Source organism: Labrus mixtus, chromosome 5, assembly GCF_963584025.1.
Source record: "Labrus mixtus chromosome 5, fLabMix1.1, whole genome shotgun sequence".
In the NCBI taxonomy this organism is placed as follows: domain Eukaryota; kingdom Metazoa; phylum Chordata; class Actinopteri; order Labriformes; family Labridae; genus Labrus; species Labrus mixtus.
Window position 1 is genome coordinate 20022323 of NC_083616.1, and position 14285 is coordinate 20036607.

General features: G+C 39.3%; 1 protein-coding gene across 1 annotated transcript; it reads left to right on the forward strand.

The window, feature by feature from the left end:
• Nucleotides 1–3828: 3828 nt before the first annotated feature.
• On the forward strand, nt 3829–13683 carry krt1-c5 (keratin, type 1, gene c5). The gene is made up of 9 exons (XM_061038442.1): nt 3829–3958; nt 4755–5149; nt 5819–5901; nt 6669–6825; nt 8477–8641; nt 8750–8875; nt 11992–12209; nt 12637–12665; nt 13476–13683. The coding sequence occupies exons 2-9, from the start codon at nt 4763–4765 to the stop codon at nt 13589–13591; spliced, it is 1281 nt and encodes a 426-aa protein (XP_060894425.1). The 5' UTR covers nt 3829–3958; nt 4755–4762; the 3' UTR covers nt 13592–13683.
• Nucleotides 13684–14285: the final 602 nt, after the last annotated feature.

Sequence of the window (14285 nt, forward strand, 5' to 3'; positions counted from 1 at the left end):
TCTTCTTCTCAAGTTTTTTTCAGATGCTGCCATATGCTGGCAGAGTCTCCTGATTTTTTTATGGATTTCTTTTTCCGCTGTACTTGAGGACATTTTTTGACTAAACTGATGGCGCCATGCAAAGAATCTTAATGGCTCATGAGCTCAATAATATCTTACTTTAATAATAATAAAGAAAGGATCTGTAAGATTCTGAAATATTTAATAATACTGTTTCACTTAAAACACCATAGGCTATAGACAATCCAATGACATAAGATATTTTGGTATTGTTACGCCCCACCATAAGGCTACCCTGTGCGGCAAACAACAAACCACATATTGACCAAATAAAGCATTTAAAACACCTTCACCAAGTCAAAATCAAGGGATTTATTACTGACATGACAAAACACAGCAGACAATCCCTGACTGAGCGTCACAGCAGTCCCAACTCCAAAAGCCTCTCCTTCCCTGAAGGCAGCACTGCTCTTTTAAGCTCTGAGGCCAGGTGTGCCTCGTTGTTCAATCATCTTCACCTGGGCTGGAAACAACAGAAAGGGAGAAGGGACTAACAGCACAGGGAAGTATACAGCCGCAACAGTATATTGACTGTTTTGTCTTGATCTGCTTTTGTAATACTATTTTCATTTGTAATATCATTTTTACAATCTGTTTTGTTTTGCCTTCACAAAATTCACATGAATGTAATTCTGTAGGTTTACTTTTTGACTCCAATTTAAATTAAATATCTTTAACATTCAGAAATCCCTTAGACAGAATTGTTGTCCTCTGAATTAGGGGATGTCTCCTTTCTAATTCCTGATTGTTTTAAATGTTATTTCAGGCTTCTTTGCAACCTAATAAATGTGCTACTCAGCTTACACATTCTTTGAGTGCTAACCTCCCCAAAATCTAAATGCTCCTCACAATCTAAGAGTTTTTGTTTGAGTTGCTGTTAAAAAACTGAAAAGAGGCCCTATATGTCCAAATACAACAGTGTTAGCATCACTTGACATGAGTACGATTTTTTTTAGGCCAAATGTCATGTGCCTACTCAAACTGAACCACCATGAATTCACATTGTGGCTAAGAGAGTTTAATTTGAATGTGGATGTTACACAGCCTGCCATTTGACCCTGGGCTAAAAAAAGCTCAACACAAACTAAATTCAGTATCAAGTTTCTAAACAAAGACAACACAAACAATGAATTGATCTGACTCTGGACTGTGGGTCTGTACATAGTGTGCAATAGAAATTCAGAGGAACAAACAGAGAAACTTTGTTCGTGTGTCGTGTGTAAACTGTGATTGGTACAGTAGCACATGTGGGCTGGAGGAGGAACGACAGGAGGAAATAGCTGAAACTTATGATTCACTTCACCCATGCTGGCGGCCAAACGTGCACTGTGCAAAAATAAACAGAGGACCCACGGCAGGTTCCCAGAATGTGTTTATGTTGGGGGAACGATAACAGCTTTAGAAATATCACTGCACTTCAGTTTGATTTATAAGAAGGTGGAGCAGAATTGAAATCCCCCTTTTGAAACATGTCAGAGGCAGAAAGGCCTGTTATTGCACAGATCTGTTCAGAATTTCATATATAAGTCTTCATGCTGTGAAAGTCAAAAATGAGCTTTTAATAGCTTAAGAGATTGCCAAATAATTTTTGAAGTCACATTGCCCTTTATTCAAAGAACAAAAAGATTTTCAGGGAATGAACTTATACTGTATAAAATCAATAATTAAGAAAGTAGTTAAAGAAGTGCTCCAGCCTTACTTAATGTTCAGGCAGCTCCACCCCCCTCAAATTAATAATACACTTGTATAATTTGTTTTTGCTAGTCACTGCCCATCTGTATGAGCATGTAAAAATCTGGAATCTAATAAGTAGCCTACACATTAAACTTTGTATCAGCTGATTTCAGTTAAATCTGAAAAGATAGACATTTTCTCTGTCAGCTCTGTACTGTGCATATAGTCTGTTGTTCAATACAACATTAGGAAGAGGAGTATTTAAACTACCAGCAGCATGTGTTTGTAACTGATCTCTATAATATGTTATCTGATTTGTCCACAAGGTGGCAGTATGTCTATGCATTCTTATTTGGAGTATTTTGCCAAATAAGGGCTCAAATGTAATGCCATTATCTACTGAATGAAAGCATTAATCCCTATCTTGAAAGGCAGGACAACAGATGATGATGCAAATATATTCAAACATATTTCTAAATAAACCTATCACAACAGTGAAGAAGAGGTATTGTAAGTGAAATTCCTGTAGGATTGTAATTGAAAGTAATGTAAAGTAAAAGAATAAGATTTGCCAAGGTTCTTTTTCAGGATGCTGAAATTCATGTTAAATAAAATGACCTTTCTTTGTTTGTTTTTTAAGCTGATTTCTTGGGTCGCTTTCACACTTCAACCAGCGTTCAATTAAGTCTGACCTTTATGCATAATGTTACAACATAATAAGTTGCTGATTGTGTCATTAATCTGATGGTGTAGATAGATACAGAGTAGAATAAGTACATCAGTGCAGTGCTAGATTAATGACACTCAAACTTTGGCTGTACATACATCAGGACCGTAAGGACATGCTATAATCAGTAAATAATGACTGCACTGTTGTAAGGGCAGATTGTAATTTCACAAAAACCTAGCACATATGCCATCCTATAAATACTACATGTAACAAGAGTTAAACAGTTTTTAGACCATGTTGGACCTGATTCTGTCTCATCTTGGAAAGCTGAATAGCCTTAAAGTGTCTCCACTGTAAAAGCAAGCAGCTAAAAACGTATTAGGATTACAAAAAGCACAATTGAAATTTTCTCCATCCAAGATTGTGAACATCCAGCGGTCAAACCTGGAATTACATCTAGTTGCTTCTGAAGTCTGAATTTGATCACGTGTATGATCTCGGCAGTGTTTTTGTTTTGTGATTGTGTGTGTGCGCGCAGTGCAGAGGTGTGCGTTGCTGGTTGGAGCGAGAGGCATGTAAGGCAACTAAACCAGGTCAGTGTCATTGTGTGATCCGATCCCTCAGAGAGAATAATGCCCAGCAGAGGAATTTTACAATACAGTTAGAGAGGATTACATAAGCCTATAACAGAGTTTCTGTCTGCCGGGTTTCTAGTTCAGCCAGGCCCACGCCCTGCATTTCTCAGGGGTCTTCTCTTTCTTTTCTTTCTGTCCCTCCATTGTCCCTGCTTCCTCTTGAGTCTCCCCTCATCCCACAGGGCACTCCTCAGGTGAGGCTGGCGTCTCACATCGCTCAGTGCATTGTGAGCGCGCTCAATGGGATCACTTTGGAGCCTGCAGAGTCAATGTTAGACACAGCAGTTTGTCCTCCAAATTTCAGCATGCAGGTGAAAGCTGATGTCACTGTATGAAGGCAAAGTGTAGCTCAAAATGTCACATTGTATGTAAGAGGAGATACAAAAAACAGAATTTACTGTTTATGAAGTGGTGACTCAAACCTGTGCTTTTGTTTTTATAACTTATAGAGCACATCCATTAGTTTACATCTTAAAAAAGTGCAGTTTCAATTTACTGGAACACACCAGATAACAGAATGAAACAATCATTTGTAGATGCACACAGAATAGTTTGTAAATACATGATGACTTTCCTTCATTGGATAATGGAGTTACATTTCAATGAACTAACAGCTTCTGATGTTTGCAAACCTTTTAAAGCTGCAGACAATAAGCTGCATTTCAGGTTCAGACACAGTCAGGTGTAGTTTATTTGCTCCTCCATTATTTTTTTTCAACACCTCCACAAGGTGTCGGGTTGTGTCCTCGCGTTTGTTGCTGTGTTGCGGTCTGATTGGACACACAGTCAGCGGCTCCGCCCTGACAAACAGTCTGCGCCTCCCACAGCCAAACTCACCTGTAAGTTCTTACTCCCACCATCAGGGTCCAGACGTGACCGAGCAGCACAACAGAAGACCTGCTGAAGAACTGAGCTTGATGTGAGTACTTTTTTTGTAATTTCTCATTTGTTGCTGAATGAGCTAAAAAAAAAATTCAAATTCACACTGGAGATCAAAAGCTTAAGAGACTGACCCTGAAATGAATGCCAGGAGGTCTAATAGATCAGCTTTATTGCTCCTTATCCATATTCAATCATTTACAAACAAGCACAGAAGCATCATATTTACTGTCTGGCACACGTAGTGGAACCAGTATTTATTATGTTAAACAACGATCTCATCCCCAGGACCTGTACAGAATGTATCCTGAGTGATGGATCCAAGAATGAGCCTTCTCATCTCAGTTTAAAATGTCTTAACAGTTCTTGTTTGAAGTTTTATCTAATGACTGCTTAGATGCATAATAAAGAGATGCAACAGAAATACTGAGACAGAGAGACACACAAGGACTACTGAAAGACACAAACTACAATCAAATGTTTTTTGTTTTTTTTGCAAAGATGACCACAGTGAGATGCAAAACCCCAAAATGATTATAGATGTCAAATTACAAATATTAAACAACAACAAGTAAAGATATAAGCTAAACAAGTGGAGCGAGCCTTCAAATGACAAAAACAATTTCAAATGTTCGTATTTTTTAAGAATTACTGACAAAGTTGATGTAAAATAGATTTTTGACTTTGATTTCTTTTCATTATTGTCTGTTTTTAGTCTCATTCGTCACACACGTTTCAACATGTTAATTAAGACAAAGGCTCTCTGTTCCATTTCTGTGCCGTGAGGTTGAGTTTGTTAAGAGCACTGATAAAACTTTCACTTGGCTCCTCTGCAGACGACACCATGGCCTCCACGCTCTCTGTGCGCAGCTACTCGGTCCGTCAGCCGTCCTTCTCCAGCGTGTCTGTGAGGGACAGCGGACGCAGCATCCGCTCCAAACCTCAGGTCCCTGTCAGCACACTGTCTCTGTCCCGCTCTGTCTCTATGGGAAACGGCCTCAACATGCTGGGCACCAGCCTCTCCTTCAACGGGCTCGGTATGGGCGCCAGCGACAAGGAGACCATGCAGGGCCTGAACGACCGGCTTGCAAATTACCTGGACAAGGTTCGCACGCTGGAAAGATCTAACGGCGAGCTGGAGGTGAAGATCAAGCAGCTGATGCTGGAGAGGGCTCCAAAAGGACATGACATCGAGGGCCTGATGGCTCAGGCACATGCCATCGGACAGGAGGTAAGTGACCAGGAGATTAGGTCCAAGATTTATTTTTCCCTGTGATTGATATTTTTCTTGTTGAATAGAAAAATAACCTGTTTCCAAGTTTACCTTTAAAGCCAGTGCTTTAAAACTCTGAAGGCAGTAAAAAAATATTTTATTCTCCTTTGGTTTCAAATCATCTTCGCTCAAAATAGAAACAGAATAAACAGCATTGTTAAAATCTGTTCTTGGATCATCATTGGAATTAAACAAAGATCTGAATTATTTTTTAAAAAGATTTCTCAGAAAGCTGCAAATATTCAGGCGTCTTCTGTTTGACCTGCTTGTAAAAATCACTGCTATTCAAATGTTTCAACCCTCCTGGAATTAGATGACTAAATACTGCATAAGTTTCTTATTCTTTATTAACGGATCCTTTTATCTTTTTATCCATCCTGTTTATTAATCGTTCTACTTTTTATTTTTCTTTATTTTTGGTTGTCAAAAAAATGCACTTGGCCAAATTGACAAAGAGATTAAGTAAACCTGTACAAGACTAAGTTGTCCATCTTGAACTTCGTTGTAAGTGATATGAGAAGAAGCACGAAGCTCCTGCTGCTAATGGGTTCAGATAAGCAGAATGACAAAAAACTAAAATCATCTCTAGTCCTCCATGATGTTTTCATTTCCATGTTCCCCGCTCAGGTGAGAAAGAGGACGCTGGAGAACGCGCGCATCATGCTGGAGATTGATAACGCTAAGCTGGCTGCTGACGACTTCAGGGTCAAGTGAGTGTCACACAGAGGTTCTTTTTTTTTTTTTTTACTCGCGTGTGAGTGTTCACATGGGAGCTCCAGACTGCAGAGCTGTGTGAATAAATGACCTTTATGTCAGGCTGCGAAATAAGAGCCTCATTCCCACGCTCTGCTCAGGAGCCGGCGACCGTGTCGTTTGAGTGAGTGCAGGATTTGTTAGGTGAGGATGGAGCAGCAGGGAGAGGCGGTGGAGTAAAGGTACACCAACACTGCCTGTGTTTTTCACAGCGTGTCGATGGTATGTTCTGTGGTCCGATGTGAAGCAGCGATACATCAATTGGCAGTGATTTATGGGATTAACAGCCAAGTGCTCTAAACTCTCCAGGTCTGCTCCTTTATATTTTAAAAATATATTGTACTCTCCACCCAGATACTTTAATGTAAAATGTTGTTACACGTTACTATGAAAATTAAGAAATTGCAAACACAAAAATGTACATTCAACAGTAAATTTAGTTATCTAAAGGTTGATAACAGGTTATTAAATTAAATACTAAGATCCTCACAAACTGTTCAGCACATTTGGATCAAAGAATATACCGCTCACTGCTCATATAACCTTCATGTCAATTTCAAACCAACAGAGTGTTTTTTTATGTGGTAATATAATATATCATTGATTACCAATAAAACAGCACGGCCCAATAATTTTACATCAAGGTCCACTTTTCTGAGCCTTCTGATGCCTGTCTCTGTGTCAGATGTGATGATTGTGATGATGTGATTCTTTTTTTTCGCAGATGGGAGGCGGAGGCCAGCTTGTGCCAGTCGGTGGAAAGGGACTGTCAGGCTCTGAGGAGAGCTAAGTCTGATCACGACCAGATCATCAGCACCCTGCGAGGAGACCTGGACAGCCTGAAGGAGGAGCTCTACTTCCTCAAGAAGAATCACGGCGAGGTGAGATGTCTGCCATGGTGAAGGTCACGTCAGGAATGATAAATGAGTGTTTGCTCGTCAAGGCAATCGCTTTACAAGTTGTCAAGTGTAGTGGTGTTTAAATATAGGATGTCTCTGAAGCACAGTGGGTCCTCTGAACTGCTTAAAGGCTCACGTCCTTTGACTGGGTATGATTAAATACATCCAAAAACCTCAGTAAAAACACATTCCAGTCCTGTTTTCTATCACTGGCACAGCAGCAACAGTTCGATATAAAGCAGTGCTGTAGCGGATGGATTTAGAGTATTCAGTATCTGAAATATGATAATGTGAAGTGTATGGACACGCCCTCTTTCTTTGTCCCAATGGTGCTTCAAGACAACAAGACAACCCCTATTGTGCGTCTTACACAGAAGGAGTGTTGGAGCCCATCCAGTCACCTATTGTGTGTTTAGACAGGTGTGGTGTCCCGGATGTAGGCTGAGCCTGGCAGGTGCTGCTCTGCTCCCTGCAGACTTTATTTTTGTATTTGAAGGTTTATCGAGCAGAGGCTGAGGTGACCAAACATGAAAGAAAGAAAAACAAAGGACACTCTTCTTGAAATAAACACAAGATACTTTTGCCCTAATTCAAGAGGATAAGCGCTCAGTGATGAAACACCTTCCTATCTCATTGCGCCTCTAAAACTAATGCCCTACTGATAATTTGCATAACGTACCCCGTGGCACTTAGGGGCTACCACAACCCAAACGACATAACCACATTCGACATACCCAGGCTCCGTTCCTGTAAGATCCAGGTATTGACAACAGCAACACTACCTACTCTACCACTTGATCCCTAATGGCCCCCACAAGCCAACCATTCAACTAAATGGGCAGTAATAGCCTAGCCAACATATCAACAAGGTTATTAAGTGGGCAACTGCCCATATGATTTTAATTACACTTTAATTCTGGAGCTTTGTTAACTGCTAATTTGCTGAATTGTTTAAATAAAGCACCTTTCAGCTGCAGGTGTATTGACATTTATCAATAATAGTTTGATGAGGTGAAGTTTGTTCCAAAATGTACATTCCTTTGACATAGTTACACAAACTCGCCCAAAAATGTAACAATAGAGAAGTTACAAGAAACTGTTAAAAGTAATGAACACGGTAAGGATTGGCACTGGCTGTGTTTCTAAACCACATATTAATGTATTGCCTACTACAGTACATACTACAGGATCTAAGGGTCAAGGGACTTCATCAAACAAATATTTCTGGTCTGAGCTATGTTGAATAAGCTATCACCAAGCTAGCGTGACCGTCGGTCCGTAAACAGATTCTAGAAATATTCACACGGTAATTCCGAATACAATTCCACACTACGATTCTGGAACATAATGTAGAACATTTGCTTAAAGCTTTAATATAGCAACTGGTTTCCAATTGTGTCAGGATGTGTTCCTAAAGCATGGAACAGTTTTCATTGCTGTCTGCCTTCCTTTTAAGTGTTCCAGTATTTTTATTGTGTTGCACATGTTGTCAAACTGATGAAGAAGTTTTTTGGATACTTATTATCCACTCCCAAGTGTTTCCAAATGACCCAACCTGTTTTTAATGTGATGGTAGAAACTAAGATGTTCCATTAACACTGCTTGACCTTTTGATCTCTTTAAATCATGGTAGGAGATTAATGCACTAAAGGCACGTCTGGCCACTGAGCAGGTGAGTGTAGAGGTGGATGCGGCTCAGGGTCCAGATCTGGGGGCCACCATGGCTGAATTGAGGGTCCAGTACGAGGGAATCGCTCGCAAGAACAAGGAGGATGCCGAGGCCTGGTACCTTAAGAAGGTCAGTTCCTGGATGTGATTTTGCTGTTTTCTTCTGTTCTGTCATTTGCTTTTATTAAACAAGATGTTATATTCGTGTGTGTGTGTGTGTGTGTGTGTGTGTTTGCAGTTAGAGGCAGTGCAGTCGGAGGTGAAAGAAAGCAACGAGGCTCTGCGATGTGCCCAAAGTGAGCTCAGTGAGAGGCGTCGTTTCCTGCAGGCTCTCGAGGTTGAACTGGACAGCCTCAGGAAACAGGTGCAGTACACAAAATAAACACATGGTGGATTTATTAAGTCTGAATATGTGCAACTATGTAAGTCAAGCATTTTAATCAAGAATTGTGTCATATATTAAGATAGATGGATTCTCGATGAAATCACTTGCTGGGTGGCTGTGGCTCAGTTGGTAGAGTCGTTGCCTCTCAACCGCAAGGTCGAGGGTTCGATCCCTGGCTGAGCAACATGTCCGATGTGTCCTTGGGCAAGACACTTAACCCTGAATTGCTCCCGCTGCTTCAGTGGTGGTGTATGAATGGGATTAGTTACTTCTGATGATACTACATAGCGATCACTACCATCAGTGTGTGAATGGGTGGGTGTGACAGGCGGTGTAAAAGCGCTTTGAGTAGTCCAAAGACTAGAACAGCGCTATATAAGCTCAAGTCCATTTACCATTTACCAATTTCTAATGATGGCAGTTGCCATGTTGAAAATGCTGTGTCCAACTAACTTTCAGTTACTTTCGGTAGTTAGTCAAGTACTGTAAACAGTTTGATGTCATCACACTCGCCAGTCAGCACCAGAATAACTAGTCATTTAAATGAATTATTAATATTATGGCCTTCAATGCCTGTCAAATGTAATACTCAAACTAAAACGCAAGCCACTAGCCGGGACTGTAGCTACACACACTGGCTGTGGCCTGCTCTCTGACTCTCCAACTCAGATGTTACGCTGCAGGACGAACGGAAGGCTGGCAGTGTTAGCGCTGCTAATGTTAGCCACACTCGGCAAAGCAAATTATATTCTTTACCCGTGGATGATTTTAAATACATTTTGCTTAGTTTGAACTGTTTTCTTATCTTTAGACTAGTTGGTTAAACGGAATTTAATTTTACGTTTAACCAACAAACTAATATCAGACAAAGAGGGTGTGCTGAGGATTGCCCACGGCCTCCTGGCAAACAGCTACAACTCGCCCACTTGCAGTCACAACAGTCACACCCCTAATTATGAATAACTCTTATCCCTCGAATTAATTTCTTATATCACACCAATATTATACTGTAGCAGTAATGGCCACAAGGCATGAACTATTCAGACCAAAGTTGTCCTGTACCAGGCTGTAAACATGTTTATTTTTGCCATCAAAATGGACATTTTTAACATGAGTAGTACGTGACTTGATGGGCTTTTGCAGTCAGCCTCAAGTGGACACTTGAGGAACTGCAGCTTTATTTTTTTGCACTTTTGCATTGGCTTCATTTTTCAGCAGTAGGGGTTGTCGCAAATTGTAATTCCTGCCTGTAATACTTTTTAAAAAAAAATTGGAAATAGGTAATGTTACAGAAACTTTTTTAGAAACACTTTTTTTTTCTTTTTTTTTAATATATATTAAGGTATAATTACAGATTACAGGGCGTCGGTTTGTGGTTAATTTGTAACAAATGTTTCATGTCATGTACGTCTCTGTCACCTGCTACTGGATGCTTTGAATTTCCCTCGGGATCAATAAAGTATCTATCTATCATCTATCTATCATCTATCTATCTATCTATCTATCTAGTTTTGAGCTCCACTCAAACTCTTGCTTTAGCTATGAGAAGATATAACAAGAGAAGATTCTTCAAGAACTAAGACTGTAAGATATCCCACATCAGGTTAAACGTACGCTGAACCCCAATAGACTTCAGGGATCCTGTTCTGTAGCTGTTTGAACTTGCAAAGATGAGTCCAGTTTTACTTTAACAACCATTCCTCTACTTCTTTAGAGCTCAAACCCCCTCCTCACCTTTTTGTCTTCTGTACACAGTATACAAGTCAGACCTTTCTAAAGGTAACAGCTGCTTTCTCTTCGTCAACAAAGAGCTAGTAGTGGAACAGTGTACACAGCAATGTCTTTCTGCTCCAGTAATCAATCAAAGCGACAAGACATTGAGTCCAACAAGGAAGTGTTTTGTATTCCTGTTACATGTGCCCACAGATCAAACAGTGTGTAGACTTCCTCAGTGAAGGCAGGTAATAGATCATTGATATTTGTTCTATATATTGAGCACACAGTATTCAATGCATAGATATTATGGTGCTGACAGTCTGTAGTGTCTCTGGGTGATTTGTGAGGGGTCGTGAATGGATGAGCTCAACATGTAAACATACTGTACATAGCAACATGAAGGGGTAAACTCCAATCTTTAAGCTTTACAGACTTTTATGAATGTCAATGTTAGTTTTATTTTTAACCTTTGTGCATTTACAAGCATTCAATGACTTCATAATGTGATGTTACATGCTCATAAACCCCGTGAGAATTATGACCAAACTCTGCGGTTTCCTTCAGCTTTAAGAAGTGTTTAAGTCTTTGAGCTTTGGTTTGACCTCAGTGACAAAGACAGAGCTTAACGTTGTGAAGTGAACCATAGACTTAAGTTCATCTAGGTGTCTGAATCATAGTCTCTGCAGATTTGATTGCATAATCTCAAACAGTAGGATACCTTTTGGTTACTTTCTATATGTGTCATATCTGTAGTAAGAGTAGTGTTCACAAATAAAACTGAAAGGGCTCCTGTTGTATTCATGGCAATTCAGGGTAACTGTCTGTGTTTAGAGCCAATGGGGAGGAATGCCCAAAATGTAATCCCAGCAGCAACTTGCTACTGTTTGGTAAAACGTGGCTTTCTAATCATTTATATAAATGGTTAACTGCATATGAAAATAGAAAACCCTCCAGTGGTAAATACTGTCCCTTAACGCAAAGCTAATATCCGTGTCTCTGTTTTCTAGTATGATTTTAAACAAAGACTAGTGCACAAAAGGGGAATATCTGACCCAAAAATCCTCTGGCTGAACTCGAATGTGTTCTGAAACTACCTGAAACAGGACTCCAAATGAATCATTATTTGACTTTGTCTTTAGAATTTCTAAATATGTACAACTTTTTAAGGTTTACAGTTTTCAGATGCCCCAACATGAGCAAACTAAATAATAATAATAAGGATGCACCTTTAAACAAGAAATGAATTGTTTTTCTATTTTTTAACTTATGTGTATATCTTCAGTCAGGTGAAGCTAACCCTTTGCTCCATTGTTCATTGTTTTGTAGCATATGAAACTAATATCCAGTCACCGATCCTTACCTGTTGGTCCTGTTAACAGGTGAACGTGTTGGAAGGAAACCTGGGAGAAACGGGCCACAAGTATTCGGTGGAGATGGATCGCCTTCAGGCCACACTGACTCAGCTGGAGGACGAGCTGTCTCAGCTGCGTTTGGACATGCAGCGCAACAAGACTGACTACGAACAGCTGCTGCGCATCAAACAGAACCTGGAGATGGAGATCGCCACCTACAGGAGGCTGCTGGAGGGAGAGGAAATGTAAGACAGGGCTGCAAAAGCAAAACCCTTGTAACCATTAACCACTGATAACTACATACACTTCTATAACAATATAGATCATATTCACAGTTTATATCTTAGCATAGCAAAAAAAGACTCCAGGACACCTTCATATTGACTCCACTTTATGGTCCTACTTTCTATATAAAGTCTGTTAAATAGAGAAACTATATCCTGGATCTGTCAAATCTATCAAAACACACCTCTCAGCAACTCTTAAGCTCACTAAGTGCATATTTGATCATAGTGAATGGCTTTGGTATAGAGCTAAAGCTAAGCTAACAAGCTGATTTATATTTGGAAGTGATTCTTCTTCAGTGTCCTTGTATCAGATCTTGAGGGAACACCGTTTCTGCTTGGCACTTTGCTCTTTTGGATTGAATAATGATGTTATTTTGTCCCACAGGGTGAAAGAAACTCCTCCTCCTCCTAAAAGTAAGTTCAGATTTATTCATTTGCTGAATGAGGAACAAAAGCTATTTACAAGGATTTTGAGTAAAAAAAGAGTTATCTATTGGAATTGTTAAATGGACATGACTTAATCTCTTATATTGTTAGAGTCAGCACAGATTTTACTCTAATATATTTCTATTGGAAGAATTGTGTGCCTGCATGGTGACTGCATCCTATAGGCATGTTTTACCAACTAAGGCAGCGCTAAGAGTTTGAGGCTATTTGAAAGCTGCTGCGATGAACTTCGGGGTTTGTGTTAATTTTGGCGAACCCTGTGGACAAATCAATGCTTCTTATCTCTTTACTGAATGTGTCATGTACATGTTAAAGTTAATGTTTTATACAAAAAATCTCATCCTTCTTTCTCTCACTTTGAATCTCTGCCTTGAAAATGTAAAAGGAAAAAATGTAGTTTTAACAGCATGCAGTTAATCACTTTGCAAGACACCTAAACCCCAGCAACAGTTTCAGATATTGATAATAATTATATTGAAATTGTCACTCTTAAGGCTGGTAGTCTTGTTTGATTTTGAAGGCCAGTAAGAGGCAACAATATACATTTAAGTTTATACATTTTAGTTTAAGACTCTTACAGGAGCTTTGAAGAAACATGGAAAATGTGTGACCAGGTACCCACATCTTATAAATACAATTAGTTGTGTAATGCACAATCTTCAAAACCTCAATCTGGGAATTAAAGCCTAAATTGTATTTTAATTGTTGTTCCAGTAGAAAAGATGAATATCATTTGTTATTGTTTGTGATTAAACCTGGTTTTATTTTGTGTTACAGAAGACCCTGAGGTCAGGACCAGAAAGATTGTAAAAGTGGTTACCCAGACTATGATCAATGGAAAGGTGGTGGATGAGTCCAGTGAGGTGGAGCAGATTGAGGAGCGCAAAAAATGAGCCAAAGTGTGTTTGGAGAAGAAGTGATGTGTCTAAAAGCCAAAGTGCCTGCTGTGCTTCAGATTAAATCTCACCACGGCCTTCTTGTAAAATGTTATCCTTCTCTTTGTATTGTGTTTTATTGCCTTAAACGTGACAAAAATACACTAATAATAGAGTTTAACAGATACATTAGTTTGTCTTTTTTCGCAACATGATAGCTCTCTGTATATATGTTTGTTATCAGATCACTATTCTCTGAAGTGTTTGAATAGCCTGTTTAATAATACAAGTCCAAAGAAGCACCCGTAGATCTGCTGGAATTTGATTTAAAGCTTAAATCATGGTCCAATTAGGACATCATCTTTTTTTCTGGGGCTTATTATCTCTCATCAGATTAATTGTGTTCAGTCAAAGAACTTTTTTTAAGGTCATCAAGGAGATTTCACATCTAATGAGAATACACAGACGAGTAGATAGACACCACACTCATCGTCATGGTACAAAATGGTACACGCTAATAGCCAGTTAGCTTAGCTTAGCTTAGCTTAGCATAAAGTCTGGAAAGAAAGGTAAAACAACAATTCTGGCAGCGACCAAAATCAACTAAATCTATAAACCGATACCTCTAATGCTAATTTATGAACAATCCATATTTGGATTATTTAAATACAAAAAGGTATATTGTATATAGTTCTTTGCATTTAATATAAAA